At 39.7% G+C, this 25,774-nt stretch overlaps 1 protein-coding gene across 2 annotated transcripts in view; it reads right to left on the bottom strand.

Moving 5' to 3' along the window:
* GNAL (G protein subunit alpha L) overlaps positions 1-25,774 on the bottom strand; it is a 184,619-nt gene that overhangs the window by 93,579 nt on the left and 65,266 nt on the right. Inside the window, exons 1-4 of one of the 2 annotated variants that reach the window (XM_075270702.1) lie at positions 23,294-23,991; positions 22,959-23,031; positions 21,789-21,843; positions 21,213-21,332 (exon numbers count right to left, since the gene is read on the bottom strand). In XM_075270702.1, the coding sequence (XP_075126803.1) occupies positions 21,213-21,332; positions 21,789-21,843; positions 22,959-23,031; positions 23,294-23,432 (387 nt within the window). In that variant the 5' untranslated portion in view covers positions 23,433-23,991. Of the gene's footprint in view, positions 1-21,212; positions 21,333-21,788; positions 21,844-22,958; positions 23,032-23,293; positions 23,992-25,774 lie in introns of those variants that run through there. The other variant, XM_075270701.1, reaches the window with a different exon arrangement.

Genomic DNA, 25,774 nt, shown 5'->3' with positions numbered 1-25,774 from the left:
TCTGTTCATAGGCACCACTCCACCAATTCTGACACAGTTGCAATTTTTTCTCTAGCCTCCACAGTTCCCTGTCAGTTTTGGTGTCCGATTTGCTACTTGGGCTCTGTACTGTCAAGGGGGCAGTGTGAGGCAGGAACAGGCAATGGGGTATGATTCAGAGCTACAGAGGAAGACAGTGTCAGGACTCAGAATCAAACCCCTTGCCTGCTCCTGTCTGACACCACCCTCCTGACATACACAGTACTGAGCCTAAATAGCAGACCAGGCACCAAAACTAACTGCACAGATAGCTCGTGAATGGTGGGAGATAGAGAGAAAATTCCATCTGTGCTGGAATCAGTGGTATAGCACTTATTAAATTGGCACAAGTTGGACTTGGTAGACGTGGAGAAAGGCCCTCTTTAAGGTCAAAGAGGTGGCTCCCACCATCTACTTCTATAGTAGCCCCTAAAATAGCTGAGCAGAAATGAATGGAGGAAGACTGAGAGCCGCCTGTGCACTGCCAGCTCTCCATTCACAATAGCTGGGTCATCAAGCAAAATGGGAGTTGGAGGCACTTGGGTAAAGTATTGAAGAAGGATCTGCATCTCTTACACGGTTAATGAAATATACTGCCCAACACGGGAATACCCCTGTAATTCTTTATATCTTACAGATTATACCTTCACGGAGGATTTTTACCTTCGCTGGTTTCAGTTTATAATGGGGACTGTCTAATGTCTGTCATTTTTAAAGTCAATGGGGTCTGTCAGACTTTGCGTATTACTACTGTTCTAGCAGTTCGTCTCTCTATTGTTCATGTCCTCCTGATGGACCCCAACAATGGAGTGACGGCACTAGTATGCACCTAGTGTCAGTAGTACAGGACATAAGATTTCTTTAAAAATAAACTAAAAATTTAAATAAACCCTTTAAAGAAAGAAGAAACAGTTAAAGGCGCACAACTTTATGGATTGTAACAAGATGTCACCACGAAAATAACTTGCTGATCGGTGGCAGTTGGACTGCTCGAACCCTCACAATCCCAAAAATGGGCCCAGGCTTCCCTGGATGAGTGGAGTAACAAGTTGTGCAGCATTGTTGCTGTATTTGGCTATGAAAGTAAAAGTTTCTATCAGTCACGATACAGACAGTTTGACTGACATGTTATAAAAGTAGCAATTATTGGGATCTGACCTCTAGGGCTCCCAACATTGCTAACAAGCATGCAGCAACCCTCATTTTAGACTTAGGTGGGGGTGTTAGAAAGATCAAGCTATATCTTTAATAAAGAATGCCTTCTAAAAGAGATGAGACTGTCAAAGAAGAGGAGAGATATATATATATATATATATATATATATATATATATATATATATATATATATATATATATATATATATATATTATATATGGAATTCTGGGAATACAAGGAAATCTTGTTTCTTAGTTGTTTTTTTTCCTAGCTGGGAATGTATGAACCACCAGGTGTGCAGGAACATGTGCGATTGAAAACTGGATGTAACCATTCTCCTTGTCAAAGTTACTCATATATTTCCAGGAGGGCCAACAGAGGAAAGGAATAATGCATGGCTATTCACTAGAAAATGAAAGTATTTCCTAAAACGAACATGGCAGAAGAACTGCCTTCGAGTGCTGCTTCCTGACACAGGGGCGGCTCGCTTGCCTGTCTTTAAAGGCATGTTTAACCTAGGTAGTTATTATCATTCATCTGTGCATACAAAAACCTGTTGTCACCAGTGGCGCCAACTATATAGGTCAGTAACATTTGGAATACATATACTGCAATGTTTAAACTAGCAACACATACAATAATTGTTGGAAATGACAATTAGATATGTGGAATGATTTTCTCAGTTGACACTAGTTCTTCAGTGGTTTTAGATGTTTGGTGTAAACTAGACAAGATTCTCTCTCACATGGCAGCAGGCACTTCAGCAACAGATCTGCTGAGCTCTGTAGGGTCTGGTATAACGCTCTGCTACAGTATGAGCCATAGCAGAGAATGTAGAGACAATGAATCTGCAGAGGAGTGCACGAATCTGAGGTCATACATCAGAGGATTCAGAGCCAACAGGAAACCAGAGTTCTGACTCTAGCTCTAAATGGAGACACAGACATAGTGAAACTGTACATCAGTATTAACGGGGTTGTCCAGTTTCAGACCAATAGTGAAAGACAAACGTTATTCTTTGTATAATTAAAAGGTATAAAACTTTCCATTATACTTTCTGGATCAATTCTTAACTGTTTTCTAGATCTCTGCTGTCATTCATTCTGCTTACTCCGACTGGATAAAAATCTGTCCCTGGTCATGTGATGGACACACAGGTACACAGCTTATCAGACAGATGTCACATTGATGTGGATATAGATAGATAGATAGATAGATAGATAGATAGATAGATAAGAATTGTATAAGGTTTCATTATACAAACAAAATTTGTCTCTCAGTGTTGGTCTGAAACTGGACACCCCCATTATGTTTAAAATAAAGCATCTACAAAGTAAAAAAAACAAACAAACATAAAATACAAAACAAAAACACAACACTATATGCACCAGTAGTATGACCTAATGAACTGGTGGTTTAGGGTCCCAAAACCTGCCTCTAATACTTACCAAGAGTTTTCCCGCAGGGGCCGTGTGCTTTTTCCCGCTGAAGTTGGTCAGTATCCCTAGTCTTAACCATACATGTGTTAAATATGCACAATAAAGCCAAAAGTGAACTGCCCTGTATAACTGGAGAATGCACATGTCAAAACCCAGAGAAAAGTCTGATAAGTGTTAGGTCATGGCGGTATCCCAAAACCGCAAAGAGTAAAATCGATATTTGTCAATGATAATGGTTTGGGCTGTAGGTGCCTGTAATAATTCTGTAGCTTCACTTTTATAAGGGTATGTTCACACAGCAGAAATATAAGACTCCCACCGCAAATTCCTTTATCAGTGCTATCCCTCCAGCTTTCAACCGTAGATTAGGCTTACATGAGAGCGCATAGTCAGCAGAATGACTTGCACTGTGGCTTCTGCGGCAAGGCTGAGCAGTGCACTTATTTTTTTAGTGTCCCGCTTCAAACTCTACCTCCTATAGAAATCAATGGGAGGCAGATTCAGAGTGGAATTAAATGTGGAAATGGAAATTGAAGCAGATTTTTTTCCTAGTGCCCACTGAACTGAATGAAGGCTGGATTCACAAAGAATCTGCCTCAAATTTAGAACCAAATTCCTCAGTGTGAACATATCCTTAACTGTGCTTACCTGTAAGTGAAATTGTTTCAGTTTATATATTAGACTCTACTTTGAGGCCCGGTTCACATCTGCATTTGGGTTTCCTATACGCATTGAAAAACAGTTGCCTAAGGAAACACATGGGCCCCATAGGCTATAATGGTGTCCATGCAAGCAAAACTTTCTCTCCGCATGCTTCATGCGGAAACCAAACAGACCCTATTATAGTCAATGGGATCTGCGTTTCCTTAGGTAACGCTTTTTTATGCGTATAGGTTTCTGTTCGGGGAGGTCCCTGAACGCAGATGTGAACCGGACCTGATATAACAAGCTTGCAGCTAGCATTTTATAACACAATGACACGGACATGCTCATCTCTCCCATATGTAACCAAAAGTTCTGCAAAATAAAGAAGAAAACATGATCCAGGAAATCTACTGGCGTTATGTAATGACTCTTATTTGTATTAATCCAGTGAAACCAAGCTAACCATCTAAACAATGCAGGCACTGTAAATGCAGCTTGGCAATGCTTCACCTCTCTATATGATATACTACTACTGCCTACTTTTCTTAGCTACAGAGCTCTTTCTGCAACACCAAGAACGCCTGCTAAATGATGCAAAGGTCAAGAGACTATTGTTCACATTGATGTAGGTGTATGCCAAAAAGATGTTTGGTGGAGTGAAATTCCCCAGAAAAGGGAGTGTATCACCGGAGCGGAGCGTGTCAATCTAGCCCTGCAGATCAGTGGGTTCAGAACACCTGAATCAGAGTTTTCCTATTGTGAGTCGCTGCCTCCATTGCCAAGACATTGAATATTGAGGAAAAAACAGCAAACTAGCTTTTTGGAGCAATGAAGGAGTTGTCACTTACCTCTTCCATGCAAGGACAATGCCTTTCTTGCTCCAAGGAGCTAGTTTGCAAATTCACAAAAATACTAATATCTTACCAACAGAGGCACCGATTCACAAAGGGAAAACACCATTTGATTCAGGTCTTAAGAATGTAGCCCAATTCCTAAACAGAGTTCTGTAAAGGATCAAAGGACATAGGTATACCCAAGATGAAACCTGCTGCTCTTTAGCTGACCTCTAAATTCTTACATATTAAAGACTGTTCTATTCAATATCTTCAGAAATTGATCTATGATCATTTATAATAGGATTTCTGGAAGTTACAGGCCCTATGCCTTAGGCTGTACTACTCAGAGATTAGGAGATCTCCTGCTATAATTTCTATCAGGTACAAAGTTCTTAAGAAACCCTCACCATCCATATAATAGGTTCAGAAATACATGAACTCACACATTTAAAGGGATCCTATCATACAAACACTTTTTTTTTTTTTTTTTTTTTTTAAGTAACACGTCGGAATAGCCTTAGGAAAGGCTATTTGTCTCCTACCTTTCGTTGTCTTTTCCGCGCCGCCGTTCTGTAGGAATCCCGGTTAGTGTTGGTATGCAAATGAGCTCTCTCGCAGCACTGGGGGCGGGCCCAGCGCTCAAACAGCACTGGGTGCGTCCCCAATGCTGCCAGAGAGCTCTCTCCAGCGCCGCCTCCATCTTTGTCAGGAACGTCCTCTTCATCCTCCTCTTCCGGCGCAGGTCTCAGACTTCTAGGCCTCGGGCAGAGCAGACTGCGCATTCCCAAAGGCCACGAGAAAATGGCATACTGGGTAAGTGGCTATTTTCTCGTGGCTGAGAGATAACTAATTTGCATACCGTCCAGAACCGGGATTCCTACGGAACAGATGCGCGGAGAAGACAACGAAAGGTAGCAGACGAATAGCCTTTCTTAAGGCTATTCCGATGTGTTACTAAGAAAAAAAATGTGTTTGTATGATAGGATTCCTTTAATTCTTTGACACTAGATAAGTCATGTTAGCAATGTCATTGTGCCATCTATTCTCTCTGAAAAGCGGAGGTTGGGAATCATCTATGTTCAGTCAAAATTATATCCTTGCTTCTTTACAGCAGGATACAGCAGAAGCTAAACTGTACTCTACTGGGCATCCAAAACTAAGGGTAGGTTCACACTACTGTTATTTACTATCCCATGCTCTCAGCCATCATAGGAGTAGAGCAATGGACATTACACAACAGATGTGCAGCCCTTTACCCCCATGGAGAATAAAAAACAAACAAAAACCATGAAGGGCACTTTCCTCCATAAGGTTGGGGTTTTTTTTGCTTTACAAAAAAAAAATAATTTTAATTTTTTTTTTTACATTATAATCAAGAAGAATGGTTGCAGACTGAGGGTCTTCCTCTGTGTTTTACTCTACTACCATTAACATCCGTTGCTCTAGTGACCCCAATAACGGTAGTGTGAACATACCCTAATAGAGATGTCACAACAGCAATATAGTTTATTCCATATTGTCTATTACAGTCATTCAAATTGGTCCTGCCTGCTCTAGGACACCAGACCTAAGAGGAGTAATCTTTTTGAGAATGTTATTTTACTGTAATGCCGTCCACAGACTAGACTCTATTGGCTGAAATTCTTTTTTACCTCTTTTCAGATAAGGTTGGTGTTAGTGGTCGGCTAAAATAATCATTTACTTTACCATTTTACCTGACCAAAAATTGTTTTAGTTAAAGGTGTTCTTTTTTTCACTAACTTTATACTAATGTGTATGGCCACTAGTTTAGGCAATAAATATTAACGTATATACTAGAGTATAAGCCAACCTGAATATAAGCCGAGGCCTCTAATTTTATCAGAAAAAAAATGGGAAAACTTATTGACTCGAGAATAAGCCGAGGGGGGAAATGAAGCTGCTACTGGAAAATTTCAAAAATTAAAATGGTTGGAGTTTTTGGGTGCAGTAGTTGCTGGGGAAGGGGAGGGGATGTTTTGGTTGTCTGTCTGCCCCTTCCCTGAGCTTGAGGACTGTTTTGGGTTTTTTTTTATAGTAAAGCTGCCTGGAACAATCTAATAGCTGGCTGGTTTACATGCAGAGAAACTGGCAATTTTGTAACAAACCTGGCAGAATGATTATGTTTAAAACAGTATCAATGTGTTGCATTTAGTACAGGCCTAAGGTGGGGGGGGGGGCAAGGTGGTACATGATGCTGGATTCTGTATCATTCACAGCACTAGCCATAATAGCGTTTTGACAGTGTACAGCCTGCGTCTGGGGGTGGGGTTTGTCACAAGTGCGCACTACATTTATAAAGCACGCGTGACATTTTCTACTCCACAAAATGGCCCGCCAGCGGACACAAGGTCAAACTATGTATACATAGTAGAAGGCTCCTGTCACACCTGAAACATTTTTATTATTAGGCCCTGAATGAGCATTCTGTACGGATTAAACTCTTAGGGCAGATATAGTTTAAAAAAATGTTCACACAAGTCCGTCATACATGCTAGAGGTGGCTGTGGGGGATTCATTAGTCTCCAGTAAAATGAAAATGGGATATACTGTACATAAGTATATATACACAAAGGAGCTGCATGCACACAACTATATACCAGACAAACCAATAAAGGCTGGGATTTTCAGGGCAACATATTGCATGACATGCCATTTTCCATTTGCTGAAATTTCCCCATTGTGGGACTATTAAAGGAATATCTATCTACAGTCCTATGAAAAAGTTTGGGCACCCCTATTAATCTTAATCATTTTTTGTTCTAAATATTTTGGTGTTTATAACAGCCATTTCAGTTTGACATATCTAATAACTGATGGACACAGTAATATTTCAGGATTGAAATGAGGTTTATTGTACTAACAGAAAATGTGCAATATGCATTAAACCAAAATTTGACCGGTGCAAAAGTATGGGCACCTCAACAGAAAAGTGACATTAATATTTAGTAGATCCTCCTTTTGCAAAGATAACAGCCTCTAGTCGCTTCCTGTAGCTTTTAATCAGTTCCTGGATAAAGGTATTTTGGACAAACAATTCAAGTTCAGTTAAGTTAGATGGTCGCCGAGCATGGACAGCCCGCTTCAAATCATCCCACAGATGTTCAATGATATTCAGGTCTGGGGACTGGGATGGCCATTCCAGAACATTGTAATTGTTCCTCTGCATGAATGCCTGAGGATTTGGAGCGGTGTTTTGGATCATTGTGTTGCTGAAATATCCATCCCGGGCGTAACTTCAACTTCGTCACTGATTCTTGAACATTATTCTCAAGAATCTGCTGATACTGAGTGGAATCCATGCGACTCTCAACTTTAACAAGATTCCCGATGCCGGCATTGGCCACACAGCCCCAAAGCATGATGGAACCTCCACCAAATTTTACAGTGGGTAGCATGTGTTTTTCTTGGAATGCTGTTTCTTTTTGGACGCCATGCATAACGCCTTTTTTTATAACCAAACAACTCAATTTTTGTTTCCAAAATGAAGCTGCCTTGTCCAAATGTGCTTTTTCATACCTCAGGCAACTCTATTTGTGGCATACGTGCAGAAACGGCTTCTTTCTCATCACTCTCCCATACAGCTTCTATTTGTGCAAAGTGCGCTGTATAGTTGACCGATGCACAGTGACACCATCTGCAGCAAGATGATGCTGCAGCTCTTTGGAGGTGGTCTGTGGATTGTCCTTGACTGTTCTCACCATTCTTCTTCTCTGCCTTTCTGATATTTTTCTTGGCCTGCCACTTCTGGGCTTAACAAGAACTGTCCCTGTGGTCTTCCATTTCCTTACTATGTTCCTCACAGTGGAAACTGACAGGTTAAATCTCTGAGACAACGTTTTGTATCCTTCCCCTGAACAACTATGTTGAACAATCTTTGTTTTCAGATCATTTGAGAGCGGGCTGTCCATGTTCGGCGACCATCAAACTTAACTGAACTTGAATTGTTTTGTAGAAAGAAATGGTCCAAAATCCCTTCATCCAGGATCCAGGAACTGATTAAAAGCTACAGGAAGCGACTAGAGGCTGTTATCTTTGCAAAAGGAGGATGTACTAAATATTAATGTCACTTTTCTGTTGAGGTGCCCATATTTTTGCACCGGTCAAATTTTGGTTTAATGCATATTGCACATTTTCTGTTAGTACAATAAACCTCATTTCAATCCTGAAATATTACTGTGTCCATCAGTTATTAGATATATCAAACTGAAATGGCTGCTGCAAACACCAAAATATTTAGAACTAAAAATGATTAAGATTAATAGGGGTGCCCAAACTTTTTCATAGGACTGCATTTGCAATGTTGGTAGGATGCAGGGCTGTGGAGTCGGAGTCGTGGAGTCGGAGTTAGTTTTGGTTGGAGTCGGAGTCGGTAGAAATGTACCGACTCCGACTCCAGCTTTAAAATAAATTAATATTTCATAATTGAATTTTCATATGAATTTTATAAATGTTACTCAAATATATATGTTCTATCAAACTATGAACAACAGTGATTACTTATAAGATGGTGAGAAACCGAATAAGCACGATGTTAATAGTTTACAACAGTAAATTTATTGTTACGAATTGGCCATTTATGAAGGAGTCGGAGCCGGAGTCGGAACCTGATAAAATCCAGGAGTCGGAGTCAGAGTCAGAGTCGCAACTGTGGCTTACCGACTCCACAGCCCTGGTAGGATGATGGGATTCATGAAGTTTTATGGAATTATCAATTTCATAAGCGGTAATGCAATCACCAAATGCACTGCTGAATTTCTGAAAATACTGTAGGCACATGACAGCCCATAAAGACATGCCATCCCATACTATATTGTATGAAATCTACTACTACTATCATGTGTTGATAATCACATTGAGACCCTGGCCTACAAATAATGCATTTACATTAATAAGAAAATAAAAAAAAAAATATATATATATATATATATATATATATATATATATATATATAGAGTATATATTTTATACACACACACACACAGAGGATAAGTAAATCTGCAGCAATACACCTTACGAAAAAATAAATTTCTTGTTGCTGGCCATTTTATAGTAAGTACCCAAAACACACACAAACTAGGAAATATTATTCTGGCTTAATGTTTTTGAGAACTAAAAAAAAAAAAAAAAAAAAAAAAAAAGTATGCATGGGGCCTATGTAAGGGGAATATGGGTTGATCCAAACCGCAGATCCATCGTTACATGCTTTACAGCTCCTTAGAACTGATGGAGACGGTATGACTACGTACTGAGGCCACCACCTTCATATAGAAGGCATTGGATGGAGCATTCAACAACAGAAAAATTGTATGGCTGGCAAGTATAGAGCAGTTTCGACAAACTTTAATGCACTGTTATCCTAGATTGGGAAAAAAAAAAAACACACTAAAAAGTCTAGGATGTCCAAAATACACTGAACAAGGAGCATCATCTAACAATGAATCTTTATCATATGACTTAGAAAATAAATTTTACTTGCTTTAGTCATTCATTTCTCTTGCTTCTGTATGAAGTCAGCCAGGTCTCCCTGCATATTCCTTAGCTCCAGAACATGCATGCGCTGTAAGGCTGTATTATTTTATTACTAGTGATTTGGGGTGAATACTCTTCTACAATAAATATTCACAATTGTGATGGTTATCATATCTATAGGGAATGAACACACTATTAATGACAGGTTAGGAATAACATAACAGGGTACCTAGGCAGTGTAGGCCTCAGAAGAGTCTACTACTACCTAGCCAGAGTTCAGCTTTCATTTCGAAGTACATTGAAAAATGAAAGCAGGACTATAGGAAGAAGAATGTTATATTCCCTACACACAGACAAGCACCATCTGGCTGGTGCGATACTGTATTATATCAGACAAACACCCTCGCCAGAGGAGCCCTTACAGCACACAACAGTTTATACAACCAGAAAGTATTATACAACACTATCATCTGGTCAGACACAACCGTACAACTAGTTGCCATGGGTTACACATTGATGTTACTGTGAAGCCTGTTGACACAAGCAGTCACTTTCTGGTAGTTACAGTGAAACAATTGCCATGTTGTAGGTACTGTGCCCAGCCCTGCAGCAAGAAGATAGACATGAGGAAGAGGAAGCGCTGCAGGAAGGAGAAGGGGGGCATAAAGGCAGGCGAGAAATTCTTGGTAAAGTAGAAAGGTTTGTGCAGCCCAAGCACAGAAACAGAAAGAGCACAATGTGACAAGACAAAGGGCCTGCCCTAGGGAGCGCAGAATTTAACTACCAAGAAGGGAAATGTACAGACAGGAGAGGTCTACAAAGGTCACATGTAATGGCATTGTGAACTGGTGTGTACAAGTGGTGACAACAAGCAGCGACACCTTCCCTGAGACGGGCACATTTCGGCAGAAGTAACTGCCTCGAGAGATCACATAATGGAATAACAGCAGCTCGCCTCGTTTTCAATACTCCACTTCCCAAAGAGCTCCCACTTCATCTTCCCCAATTATCTTGTTTTTGTTTTTCAAGCAGGTGTGCCTGAATTTTTCGTGGAATTTGAGGAGGGAAGGGGGAGAAATGGGAACGACAAATGGCTGTTTCTAGCAAACAATCCCAGTAATTTAACCCTCATGTATCCACTATATACAACAGAACCTAAAGAGTTAACCAGGAGCACGCTAGAACCACAAACAACTAGGAAAACCTACAGTTTGATTTCCATCTGCACAAAACATTCAAGAACTTTGCAGATCCTTTCTTGACTGAGTATTGCCATGAAATATGGGTTTTCTTCTCTGGTTGCCAGGGCTGTGGACCGGCTCAGGCTGGTCCATTTCTCCACAGCTCCACTCAGATTCTGACTCATTCATAAATGACTGACAGCCGTGGTAAGACAAAAGCAGTAAATGTCCAACAATTCATTAAAAAAAAAAAACAACTAACAATTGAAATCCTATGAAAGTAAATAAACTAGATGCAGAGCTTGTTGTGTATTACAGAATATTAATAACTGCATAACAATTAAAAATACATTTGTCTTGAAGTCAGAGTTGGCAGCTTTTTCCCAACATGACTCCAACTTCACCCAAAATTGGTCCCAAATCTGACTCCACAGCCCACCTGAATGAATCCAACACAAGGTTTTGCTGTCCATCAGAGTGACAGTAAAGCTGGCCACATCCACTGAATAATGGTACAATCACACGCTTTGACCATCCACTTCTTTTTAAAAACAAAAAGAGAAGAGAATGAAGAGGATGTGGTGCTCACTGTAGCCACAGAACACCTTCAGTCACCCACTCGGATCCATCAATATCAGCCATGGACATCAATTATACCAAAACAGCAATACCGCACTTATAAGCTAGTTTGCTGTAGCTGAAAATACTGAAACATGCTCATATTAAAAGACAATATTAAGGCACTACTAAGACTGAATCAGTAGAAAAAGAGGCTATTTTCATATTCAGTGCTGCATATAAGATAAGATAATCCTTTAATAGTCCCACAATGGGGAAATTTCAGTGATACAGTTTTATAGATGGTACAGTAGTATATAATAAGAAAGAAAAACACATACAAGCTCATGGCAGATAGAGAAATCCTAGGAATCATAGCAACTAAAAAGAAAGAAACAGAGACACACTGCAGGATCATTTAGTTCTCTGTGTGAAGTGATGTTAATAATACAGCCCGACCGTGGTTGGAAGACACGAGGAGAGGGGTCACAGCATGTAGATATAACAGCCAGAAACATTTTTGCAAAGGTGGGGGACATATGCAGCTATCATGATAACATGTGGCAGTTCCTTTGGTAGGTGGTGAGATCTCATGCTCACAGCTGATAGTTCGGTATCTTGCATCAGTGCTATTGTCCATTAACCACAAAAAAATGCCCCAAATAACCTTCATCAATATAAGTGGCACAGTGTTTTAGGATGGGTATATTGATGGCCTGTCCTTAGGAGAAGTCAATCCACATTCAGCCCAACTCTTTACCCCTGCATCAATCCGCTGTCTGATAGGGTCAAAGCAACCACCAGCAGTAGCTTCTTCAGTTTTTAACGCTGTCTGTCTAGTGTTCTGACTCAAAAACAACCCTATAAAAGTTTTATCTACTGTACATCTAGTGGCTGCCTGTGGAAGTTTTAAAGAAATGGCAAAATAGCACAATTTACTACAGTTTTCCGATGCATGTTTTGGCCAAATCCAGCAGCTCTTGCAAGACGCTGTTCCCAGCGGATCACGTGACCGCCGGGTCAGAGGGCGGCCGGATCATGGCGGCGCCAATAGCCATGTATACAGCGCTCATTGAGCGCTGTATACACAGCGATCGAGAAGGCAGGGAAGGGAATAAACCTTCCCTGCCATCTCTCTGGGAGCTCCGGCTGAAGTTACAGCCAGCTCCCAGCTTAAGTAGCTGCACGATCTCCATGCAGCTGCTGTGTTCTGATTGGACGTACCGGTACGTCCTGTCAGAACTAGGCAACCACTTCCCGGACGTTTATAGTCTATGGGTGGTCCGGAAGTGGTTAAATAAAAGGTTATTTATGTAGCAAAAAAGGTACCGAAGATAAGCTGATCAAAAGGTGTACTAAGGCCAAGACTAAAAGGCAGGAGCTATCTTCCAATTACGGGGCCCCTCAGCCTGACTTGCAATGGTGGTCTCCCATTAAGTAAACAAGTGCCATGGCAGTGACTATGTGAGCCTTCTTGGCCTATCATAAACATGCTGCAGTGTTTTTAACAGGTCTCAGGTCCTGTTATGCCATAGTTATGGGTTGGGAAATCACTCATTTGTATGTGCGTCTCTGTAAACAACATTTCACAATGCTGATGCCTATGAGCAATGATCTTAAAAACATGGGTAACATCAGCAGAAAGGAGAGGAAAACATCTCCCATGATACTGGACAACAACTGCAACATAATTCATTACCACACAAATGTAGGAATTCTATCTACAATATTATTGATGCATCTAGCTCATGAATCTAATCACATATCTTACATACATAGTGTATCCGCCATTGCAGCTATACGCCTTTCACTTTATGATTCAGATGACGGAACTATTTTTCAATGTAAAAATCCTACAGATTTGAGAATTTGCATCACCTTTTAGGAGTTTAGGTTGTTCGGTTTTTGGGGGGTTTTTTTGTTATTTTTTTAAAGGTTTAGCACTTTTGTTGAATATGAGGTCACCCTGCCAGATACTGGGGATAACTAGCAGATCTATCAGGGTGTAATATTAAGAGACCAGGTCTGTGACTGAAAGCTTAAAAAGGGGTTGTCCAGTTTCAGCAAATAAATATTATTTCTTGTATAATGACAAGATCAACAATTTCCCAATATACTTTCTGTATCAATTCCTGACTGTTTTCTAGATCTCTGCTTGCTGTCATTCATTCTGCTTACTTCCAGTGGATAAAAATCAAAGATCTAGAAAACAGGAATTGTTATAGAAAGTATATTGGAAAATTGTATACCTTTTCATTATACACAAAGTAAAATTAATTTACTGAAACTAGACAACCCCTTTACATTATTTATGACAAACTCACAGTATCATTCTAAAACCCACAAATAAAGGATTTGTTTTTTTCAAGGTGATTAAAAATTTGACCTAGAAGGAAACTAGCAAAAGAAAAGGGCGTCTCATATGATAAATCCCCAGAGTATCACTACTACAACCCCAATGATCCGCACAAGTATTTGTATGTCATCTATACACATGAATGCTGCAGCAAAATATACAACGGAAATTATCAATTTTATATGATCGTGTAATCCTATTTGAGCACCAACTTTAGCATTGGGAATGCACAATACATTGTACACAAAGACCAGGGAGTTCTGGGCAATGGAGCCGTCATGGTGGAATATTATGCCATTTATCTTTTGCCCAAATTTTGGAAAACCCCTGGATCTCCGGCCATTCTAAGAACACTGAATAATTACTCAAATAGAAATTTTCATTTGTGTGTTGCAGTGAAATCTGCTCAGTAACTTATTGTTACTTGTCAGCTGTTGATAAAGTTTTGTTTACAGAGGGTAACGGGGCCATTGATGTAATGTACAGAAAACTGGTTTGGAGCTGGATATTCTTTACAAAGAATGCATCTGTCATACTGTCTATATTAATTCCCTGCGTCACGCTCTGTCATAGATAGGCACACTCATTAATGTGTGCTCAGCCACCTCATGTCACGTTCAAGAAGCGGAACATGCGGAACATTCCTTCGAGGACTCACTGACTGATCTTAGGTGTAATCTTCTTTGCATTAAGAAAAGCTGCACAACTTCTATAAATATATAATGGCGGTGAATGCCTCTACTTTATTGACTGCTTAATAGGTTTGACCAAGTTGGTACAACAAAAATCACTTGTGAAAAATGCTAATGTTAATCAGAGCACGCCCTCCAATGCAACTCATTTACATAGTCTGTGCTAGTCATAAAGTCTTTTAATCGATTTATATATTCTTACACGTCATTTTTAGTGCTTTGGTATTTTTATTTTATTTTTTTGTTATTAGAATCCCTATTTTGTAGGACCTCTTTTTAGTGTTCCTTTAGCAGTAATCATATCAGCTTCCCAAGTCACTCATTTTGGAACGGATGCATGACAGTAAGGATTAAGATATTAGCATGAATGATGAAAATCCTGCCATTTATAGAAAATATGCAGCAACTACCTGCTACCAGGGTCAAAAGTAACACCTCTGCTAAAAGCACGGGGTAGATGCATTTCTCACAACTTGGATTTTTATAGATTTTCCATGTAACAGTTATAGATCGCCATCATTTCAAGACGTTCTTAATCCAAAAGATAAAAAAACAAAAATGTATTTTATCTCCTTTCCTGCATAACTGACTGTCCCCCCCCCCCCCTTGTTGTCAACCAAATTAACCCCTCTCTTTTTTATTTTAAATAACCACCTTTTGGTTCAGGATTGATATAATCTGAAATAATGTTATATTTACAATATTCTCGTATTCCCCTTCTCATTCAATAGCCGTTCTATAAATAATATTATAGGTACATGGAGCTGCTAGGTTTCTTAAAATAACTTACAATATGTATCTTCATACATTCTACACTGGATCTAGTATTAACTGTCCAAGTGTAAAATATCACATCAAAATATAACAAAAATTGCAGAACTCAACCAAATGCTCAAAGTTTAGTTTATAAACTGAAGCCAAAAGCTATAAACAACTATTTCTTATTTGCCTCTAAAACTCCATAATTAGAAGCTTTTCTACATTTTGATAAAGAATATCATAAATATGAACGAACGAAGAACAAGTGCTGAAAATGTGGTTACTATTCACCAGCTATACAGGACCGTCAAGAACAAAAGTTTCTGCAATATATAAGATGTAAAAGCAGCAGCAAAATTCTACATTGAGGTGTTAACTGGCCTAACGGAAACCGTAACATATGTATGTTTAGATAGAGAGACAGATAGATAGATCTGTTTAATTAGATCCAATAGTCAATCTCTGTTCCAAAAAAACAAAATAAAAAAAAAAAAAAAAAAAAAAATGGAAAGGACGTGAGCCAAATTTACCAAAAACAAAAAACAAAAAAAAAGCTCAATTATTTTAGCTGTGAACCATTCTTTAATTTGTGGTCACAATAGAGAAGTTGCTTCATTTAAAAATACAAAGTATTATGTGACTTATATGACACCAAAGACACGGAAGTTAGTGAAAACCAAGAATTTTAAAAAGAAAATCCAATAGTATAAAGAGAAAACAAACAAAATAGACAAAAAAAACTATTATTTTTCACTCTAAGTATCACAAGCCTACTTTTATGATCAAAACAGCCAACATTTCAAGTTGTTTGTGTTCTGTAATATGCACTTTGTAATATTTGCACAAGATTCACAAAACTGATGAAACACTGTAAGAAAATACCTGCTAATTTTAGCGAGAAGACATGGGGGACATAGTTTACCTCACAACCGCCAATTAAACATGCAATGTTTTTCACTCGTTTTTTTTCTTTATCTGCTAATGAGAGCACAGGGGACGTGTACATAGCGTGTTATTGGTTACATGTATGCAACCATCAAAACACAGTGCTGACTAGGCACACTATTGCCTACTGTCATCGGTCTGGTAGGGGACATTAGTAAAGCCTTAAACCACTTCGTTTACTGACAATTTTGTTTCTGATGGGTCCGAGTTACATATAGGTCTGCTGTTATGCTGTAAGACCACACACAGTTTAGAGCGGATTAAGAGTGTAAATCAGAATATTTGGCATTTCATACAATTGGTAATGTAAATGAATGTTTCTAATAGACTGATCCGCTGAACTCAATTTCACTTATTTTAATATCCACCAAACGATTGATCAACATCATTTTACTGCAAAATTACCCCGGCATATAACTGCCGTAACATTTTCATATGTAACAGGGATTGTTCAGTCTTTACTACCACAAGCCTACAGTTATGTATACAATGTAATTCTTTGTTATTACACAGGCTCCGTGTCAACATATTCTAAATACATTGTAACTGTTACTTCAGAGTAGAAAAACTGAGATCCAGGGAAATGGTTGAAACACTTTGATAGGTGGTTGGAGGGAACAATTCTGCACCACAATCTGGCAGATCGTATCTGATAATTCATCATGTAGGGAATTTACTGTACAGTTTATGGGACATTGTTACAAGGCAACAATCCCGAACAGTATCATGTCTGTGGCCAGCAACTGTACAGTTAGCAGTGATCCTGAGATATAGTCCCAGATTTTTCCTATGTAATACTCAGGCTTCATGAACGTAACCAAAACCAGACACCCATTACAAATTAGATTTCCCGGTCACTAGGAAGAGGACCATGATGCAAAACTTTCCAAGTACACAATCTTTCTGTTTACTTAACTGGATAAAAGGAATAGAAGAATAGGAATACTGAAAAATACGATAAATCTGTGGTTTTAGGTGGGTAATACATCAGAGCCTCCTTGTTCATTTCTTTACAATTGATATGAACTTGCTCACATCTATTATGTCAATTATTTTGCATCCATGTCACTCTCACATTGCAATTGGCTACAGGATACATCATTAACTGTGTGCTATCCAATCAGAATTGCCAATGAGCGAATACCCTATACTAACATTCAATCACGTGGCATAAAACTAAGGGGCGTAGAATAAAAAAAATAGGAGCGTTTTAAAATAATCATTAATCATAATAGGGGAAGAAAGCACCATCAAGTGAGATTTTGATTATAATTTCTCAGCCCTACAATATTCACCTTTACAATAAGTTTACCCTTCTGTAATAAAACCTGTCCCCCCGACTAAATTTCTTTTGTAATAGACTAACACTTCAATCCACTAAATAAATTTACCCTCTGTAGTTCTATTTCTGGGATTGTCATCTGTGTAATCTGATGCACTTTTAGGAAACAAGTGGTCTGTAAAACCAACAGATCTGAGACATTGCTGTGTGCTAAAATGAATTATTGCAAACAACCGTAGTTTGTATAGAACTAACATATCGCTCAGTATTTCTGCCATGCAAATACGTCTTTACTTTCTACTGTTATTCCTCCTCAAGATCATGTGTACGTTGCCATTCTTTTTGTCATAGTGTTCCCACCGTATGGCACAGATTGGACAGTGACAGATCGGGTATGGACATATCACAACTGGTAACACCCAGTTCTCAATTTATTCTATGAGCAATAAAATTTGTATAGCACAACACTGTTCTATTAAAAAAAAAAAAAAAAAAGATGCTCCAGAATTGTTATTTCAAGAGAAACACAAGTATTTAGTAAAATAGACATTTGAGAAGATGTGACAAGTCCTCTTTAAATCTTGCTCTTAGATAATCTAAGTATAGTAACTGGGGGGGAGCACAGCCACAGATAACAGAGATGTGGGTAAAGATAATCGTTGCATACTATTATAGCTGGATTTACGAAAAGTATGTCTGGACAAGTGACAGTGATCCTAGATAGCATTATGACCAGAGAGTTGTATAAACTGAGGACAAGGCACGTACATATTCCCACTCTTGAATGTCCCTCTTAGATTCTACATTTTTGTGCCCTGTAATACATTTACAAGACCAGCATCAGTGCGTTTCACCTGTGATTTGTGGTGAAACTCAATGCCCCTAATGCTCAAAGCATTCATATTCCTCAGATACTGAACTTCCACTTTCCACAGTGTACAATGTCATCCGTTTGGTTCATTGACCTATCATACTGTGCACAGAAATGAACGAACAAGAACCAGGAAGCTTCCAGAGCAGACGCAGATTCAGGCCACTTTCTCTAGAATCAGACAAACCTAGTAAAGTACATGAAGATGGGAGATTACGTAACGTATCGCCATCAGTGTCTACAGCTACTAGTGCAATGTGCCCTTACTCTGCTAACGCTACTGCACAAAGGGCATGAAACAGATCAATAAATCAGGATTAAAAATGAATCCAGTCAATTCCTGTTAACGTGAACAAATGTCAATCAGGACTTGGTCAACATAAGATCGCACAACTGGGCCCCATAGTCATTGTGACGTAGAAATGTATTTGTGTTACAGGCAAATGGCCTTAGGAAGCCCCACAAGGTGCCAAATCTGGGTCTATGGGAATTACAAGAAACAAAGTGGCTTAATAAAACTGATAGATCTTGGCAAATGGATACTTTGCGCCGTTATTATTTATTTTAATTCTTTTGAGGAAAGAAAAACTGTAAATAAACCAGAAGAATATATAAGAGTATATTATATTGCAGAAAAGTTGGCCATGGACCATTTCAGGCAAAAAAAAAAAAAGATTTAGGATAATGCAACTTCTACTGTAGAAGAACTATTCAACTACACTGTACTAGACTTTTGATTAAATTTTGGTTGATCATCAATTTAAAAATAAAATATTATAAATCAGTAATGCAATTTATTTGGAATGTAATTATTTGTTATAGGAGGTTCACACTATGGTTGTGAAATCCATTGTTGTCATTTGTCATAGGATGAGAGCAACGGACTTCATCAGTGATAGTATGACAGACACAGATGCAGCCCCCTCTGACTTTATTCATTCTCAGCAGAAGTTTTCCCCCACATGTTTGTTTGCTCTAACTCTAGAAAAAGTTCTGCATGCAGGACTTTTTCTTCAGTCAAAAAAATAAAATAAAAGTCAACACTATTTTGAGAGTGAGTGCAGACAGACATCAGATTGGGGGGGGGGGGGGGGGGCTTCGCCTGCATTCTAGGTCTGGTAACGTTAGTATGATCGCTGTGTATAGTTATAAGACACTTTGTTATTCTGACAAAGTTATTTGCTCCTCAAACAAGTTACCAGTTTCAACTAATACTGTCTGGTCTACAACATTAAACTACTTCAAATAGAAACACAACCAGATCAGGTAAAAATAAAAACAAAACACAAGATAAATAACTATATGCTATAAAAACCTTCTAATCATTAAAAGTCACCCACTTTGGATTGTCTTTTACAATTTGATGCCTACATGTTTAGACAGTCAATGTTCCATAACCAAGATTCAACAAAACGGAAGGTGACGTCATACATGGTGTGCAGCAACCACACAAGGCTAAAGCATCATCCGCCTGCAGAGGTCCAATGTATGAGGTCATTGGTGCAGGGGGGCAGGGCTTCAGCCCCATCCAAGTGCTGTTTGGTGCCTCACTTTTATATAACCCCTACGTGAATATAATTCTGCAATCTGAAGAAACTACTTTTTAGAACGTGAAACAACTTCAGGTTTGAACATAAGAGACCATTACTTCTACAATCAGAATTATAGCATGAAATAATATAAACTACTGCAAGGACATATGGGTAAAGAAAATACGCAGATAAATACGCCAACACCACATAAACCGCTTTTTCAGGATTTCTTGCATGACTAAACAGCAGAATTTAGATGTAAACACCTCCTATGTCTAATGATCATACTCTTTGACCGAGCTGTCAATCCTATGACACAACCAATAAAGATACAACCAAGACACCAATTCATATTAAAAAAAAAAAAAAAAAAAAAAAAAAAAGTTCAGAATCAAGGTTTAATTTTGACAGGGTCAAAAGAACATCACATTTTATCTGGAGCGAACAATCATATACTATTAAACAGATATAGGCACTTTATATTAAAGTTTAGGAGCCAGTTAGATCTCTCCAGAATGTGTAACGACCCATCATTGAAACTTCATAAACTTCAATACAAAGAACCCAAAATGTAAGACGCAAGTAGCAAGTTTCTATGGGTGCTGGCTAACTATCTGGCTCCTGGGATTTGTCCAACCCTGTTCAGCGAATAAGTTATTTCACATACAAAGTCTCTTTAAAACAAAACATTTACTGTAGTGTAAAGATAAAATTGTTCCTCGTGCATAAGCAACGCAATGTTTGCATAGTCAAATGGTGCTGTATCATAGCGATCAATACACTTTATGTAACTCATGGAAAACAGTATAACATTACTCAGAGCACAATAACTCACAGTTATATAACTAGAAGCCGCCTGCCGCTTCATTCATTACCGGCTATAGAATATTTACTATGCCAGTGCAAAACATATTGAAACAAGTCTAACAATATCAACACAACTATATAGCTGCTAAAGTACTAAAAGTAACAGCAGGCCTAAAAGCCTTAGATGTCCTCTAGACTAGGCAACTGTACCTAAAACTTCTACTGAGTACAAAGTTTACTGGTGTCTCTATACTTAACACACGCTTTCCATATTTTGCACAGATCAATAACCGAAACGCGATAAAGGAACAAAACAAAGCAAAATTATGATGCATCAGGCTCTAATATATTCACTGACTACGGCCATAAAACAAAGCCTGGCTATGACTAGTGGACAAGAACCTACTATATAATAATTGTAAAACTTTAATAAATTACAGTTATGACAAACTGATCTTGCAATTTACTACCGACAGCTAACTTTTTAGGGTTATTGGTTAACCATAGTAGTCACTCCAATGTAAGCCATTAGTTATCACGTATGCTTAAACCAATATGGAAGAAAACAATCCAATCCAAGTAGTATTAATCCCAAGACATTAGAGATCATATAGCCAGCTAATATAAAGTGAACCAGTGTCTTACCTGTGTATAATCAAAGTCCGACAGTGGCGCTATACTCTTGATGTAATCAATTCGGAACTGGTTTTCCGGGTTAGCCAGTGGAACTGGGGGTATTAATGTGCTCATTGCAGATACTATTGTCTGCAGGGTAATAAAACACAGAAACATTACTTTAGCTTTAAGATCACAAATGAACATTAAGTAAAATGTGGTTCATGTACTTTGGTACTTTACAAGCATAGAAATGTGTTACAGGTGCTTCCTGTGCTGAGGGTCGCAGTGATTTACCATATGTCACCTCACAACACACTTCCTATGGTCAACCCTCTGAATTCCAGGGGATCATGAAAAGTACCGTAACCAGTGCCAGCTCAGTTATATATCACTAACGTTAGGGGGATTAACAACTGTACTGGTTGGTATATCTTGGGAGTCGATAAATATTCAATTTCATATTCAGCAAACTTGTGTCATGCTACATGTATGAACTAACCCCATCAAAACTTTATTGCCCAGTAGTTGATTTACAAAAGTACAAGCCAGGGAATCTAAAAAGAAAAAAAAAAAAAAAAAAAAAACACACATGATCACACTTACCACAATGGCATCCTTAACATTTTTCCGAATGTCCTGAATTTTCTGTTTCTTTTCTCTGTATTAGAGAGGATATAGGTTTAAGCACTACTTTACATGCTATAAAGCAATATTTGAGTGACACATCTTACAGAACTTTTTGGGAAAACATCTCAGCCATGCAACATTAACACAGAACAGTCTCAGTGTGTGAGGAATAGGTCACACATGAGACCACTCACAACAGTTTCTTTTCACTTGGAAAACTTTGCACTTCTTTTTAAGCATGTCATATATAACCATGAGAACTGCAAAGTGCAAAAACATGCATGTACATTGCACAAGTAAATATCCTAAGGGTTATGTTATTTTCTGTCACTGTCTATTATACATAAATGTCCAACACCCTTAACACCAATCTTAATTTTTATGGTATGATTACTGTTGACATACAGTTTTAGGTGCCAGGCATTGTTTATTGCCCCTACAACACAATAGGATACAGTGCTGCAGTCCTGACAACTTCTGGGACATTGCCCTTACAACATGAAAAATGGTAGGTATGATGTACTACAATGTGAGCTCTATATCAACAGTAAATACTGCTATGCCCCAATATCCTCATACCAAGTAAGAAATAGGAATTGGGTCTAGTCATCATTGGAACAAATAAAATAAAAAAACGTGGATAAGATTAGCAATGCAGCAATAATAATTCTTCTAGGGATGTGATGGTAACCCCCCGTAAATGTAGAGTACAACCTCCAGGAGCAGCAGGATTATGTCTGCACAGTGCATTACAATACATTATCCATACCAAAGGGCTCCTATTATACATCTCGAAATCTCAAGGTCTGTAATAGCACCACAACCTCAGCTGTTATTATTGCTGCCTGCCTTTTGCACACACAGACACAGAATTTAGATATTTGCTGCTATGTAAAAGTATAGTCGCCATGTTGTTGCTACACAAGGGCCTGTCAAACGCTGCAGTGGCAACAGCACAATATACAGTAGAGCAGCCTACGGGGTAGGAAAACACACAGCCGGCCATGCACAATGGAAGCGATACAGGCTTGTTTAACCATCAATTAGCCAGTGCACTAAAATAGGATAGAAATAGCTGTATAGCTGAGCCCGATCCAGCGAGCTGCATACATCTGGCATAGAAAATCTATCATGCAGCATCCTTACTCTGAATTAAATCCATTGACATGGAGGATCCTCATCTGCTTGACAATCGTGCTTTTTCCTGACTCACCAGCACCTGCCAAAACATAAATAGACATTGAGGGACAGGATAAGATCAGAGCATTTCCATCAGGCTTATAGGCCCTGCAGCTGCAGATTGTACATTACATGTGGCCCTGGGACTAGATCCCTACATGTAGCTATGTCCGTGTGTGTATGTATGAGGTACCCCACACCCATACACATGCTGTAGTATGAAGGCCCATTAGCACACAGTGGTAGCCTGACACACACCCTGTGTGCCCCAGTGCTCTGCAGCCAGGCCTGGCCCCGCTTACCGAGCAGCAGCAGCCGGTGTGTGGCTTTATAGGCCAACCTCTCCTTCTGCAGCTGCTTCTCGATCTTCTTGTTGGCCTCCCTCTGCGCCTTTTCATCGATGCGCTGATCCTCCGTCTTGCTGTTGCCCAAACACCCCATGTCTCGTCGTCACAGAGCCCTAGCACGATGTGGACGTGTTATGATCCTGCGGATGTCGGTCAAACGCTCATGTAATAGAAAAGGCGCAGCGGCAGCGGAGCACGGCAGCCTCCCCTCGAGCTCTAGGTTATATTCCTGCGACGGGAAGACCGCCGCTAAAAATAGTCGCGGAGCCTGAGCGCGCACAGTAGTCAGTCAGTGTGGTGGTGTCTCTCTCTCTCTCTCTCTCCCTGTGCCGCCGTGCTGTGCCCCTGCTCTCCCCTCCCTGGCTCCTCTCCTCCAGGTGTCAGCAGTGCCGGGGACACATCACGTCGCAGAGGAGAATAGCTATGAAGGGAAGGAGTAGAAAAGAGGAGAGTCTATAAATAACACAAAGAGGGAGAGAGAGAGGGAGAGGAGAGAGGGGGAGAGAGAGAAGAGCTCCTCCTGGAAACCAGCCTAATGCTCTCCCTCCCTCCCCTCATACACAATCGTTATATTTCGCCGCAAATTTCTGGCTATTTTTGTCTCTCCGGCTCAGTGCTGCCTCATTCGGCAAGACGAGGAACTGCAGGAAGCGGAGGCCACTCCCCCAGCCCTAGCATGCACAAGTACACATGCAGCCCCCCTCTCCCTGCCTACAGACACATCCCAGCCCACAAAGAGAAGGATGCGCCGTGTACTGTGGATGCAGCACATAGTGCATGCTGGGCTTCCCTCGTCTTCCTCCCCATCTACTGGCCGCTGCTGCCAGCCGCCGCTTCCTCCTCTGCAGTAACCCTTACTATCCAGGCCAGCTCTGCAGCTCTTCGCCTGCTTGCTAGCTGAGGGCTGCTGAGCGCACACAGGCGACATCTAGTGGTGGATTGTATGCACTGACGTTCTGCTAAGATTTCTCAGCCATCTCTCTGCAGTTCAGGGTGAGCGGGCGGACGGCTGGTGCTTCATAGTAAACATAGCGACTGCTTATGGGCAAAAAAAAATGTCTAGTGCACTGCAGCACCAGCAACAAGAAAGCCCCTCAGTCTTGTGAAGCAGGTTTAGGCTATACCTCTACACTAGAGGAGGTTCTCTGTGGTCAAATATACTCCAAACAGTGTCCTATAGGCAAATGGTTGACAGACTTTGGGTCTTCATGACCAGGTACAGTTTACTAACACGTGCGACCAATTAAATTAAAAAGCAAACTTGCTTTATAAATCTTCCGCAAACTGCACCACATGGAATTGCAATCGCAATGCGGCCTGACATGACTGGCAGCGTACTGAAGCCTATCAGCTGGATTGGTTTCTGACTTTTAGGCCATGGCCCCATGTGGCGTAAAGCACAGCAAATCCCATCCACACACAGCAGAAAAATATACGCAGTGGAAATGAGGAGATCAAGGCATGTCAATGATAGCTTCAGAAACGCGTGGGTGATTTACAGTGAAAAGCACTGAGGGAAAACCCAGAATGCGTTTTCCATGCTTTATCACTGCCGCCATACTCGAGTATAAGCCGAGTGTTTCAGCACAGTTTTTTGTTGTTTTTTTTTCCAGCCACAATAGTAATGTATAGAATCTCCCATAAAATAGTGAAGAAAAAAAAAAACCTTTAAAAAAATATAATAAATAAAAGTCTACAGTCTACAGAATATAGGGTATCTGCAGTGCTCCTGTTCCGTCGGGAAGGGGTTAATAGGAGCACTGCAGATCCCCTATATTCAGCCAGACTGAATTCCAAATGGGGGAAAAAAAAACAACAGTATTCAAGCTCAGGGAAGGGGCAGACAGACAACCAAAACACCCCTTCCCCAGCACCTACTACACTCAAAAACTCCGGCCATTTTAATTTTTAAAATTTTCCAGTAGCGGCTGCATTTCCCTCCTCGGCTTATGCTCGAGTCAATAAGTTTTCCCAGGTTTTTCGTGGTAAAATTAGGGGCCTAGGCTTATATTCAGGTCGGCTTATACTCGAGTATATACGGTACGTGGGGCCTGAGCCTCCTAAGGCAAATTAATAAAGACAGTGAAAAACCGCTCACAATACCAACAAAATGCAAATGTGGCGAGGACAACAAAACTGGAGAAAAAAGGCACAAATGCATCATAAATAAAGTGATGTGGGGATGCTAAAGGAAAATGGGTGCAAATACCACCAATAAGGGTGCAAACAGCATAATAAATAAGCCCCGAGCTATTTTACAAGACCAAACTTTTTAAAATTATTGGGCTACCAAAGTAATTTTTGCATAATTTTTTTTCCTATATACTCTAGGGTAGTGAGAACAAACCGTTTAGAGACAGAGTGCCCAATCTGTAACCCAAAACCCACTAAATTATCACAAAGCGCCAAAAACGGCAAGTTAACCTTAATACTTTG

The sequence above is a fragment of the Leptodactylus fuscus genome, chromosome 4, assembly GCF_031893055.1.
Source record: "Leptodactylus fuscus isolate aLepFus1 chromosome 4, aLepFus1.hap2, whole genome shotgun sequence".
Classification (NCBI taxonomy): domain Eukaryota; kingdom Metazoa; phylum Chordata; class Amphibia; order Anura; family Leptodactylidae; genus Leptodactylus; species Leptodactylus fuscus.
This window is presented reverse-complemented; position numbering and strand designations above follow the sequence as displayed.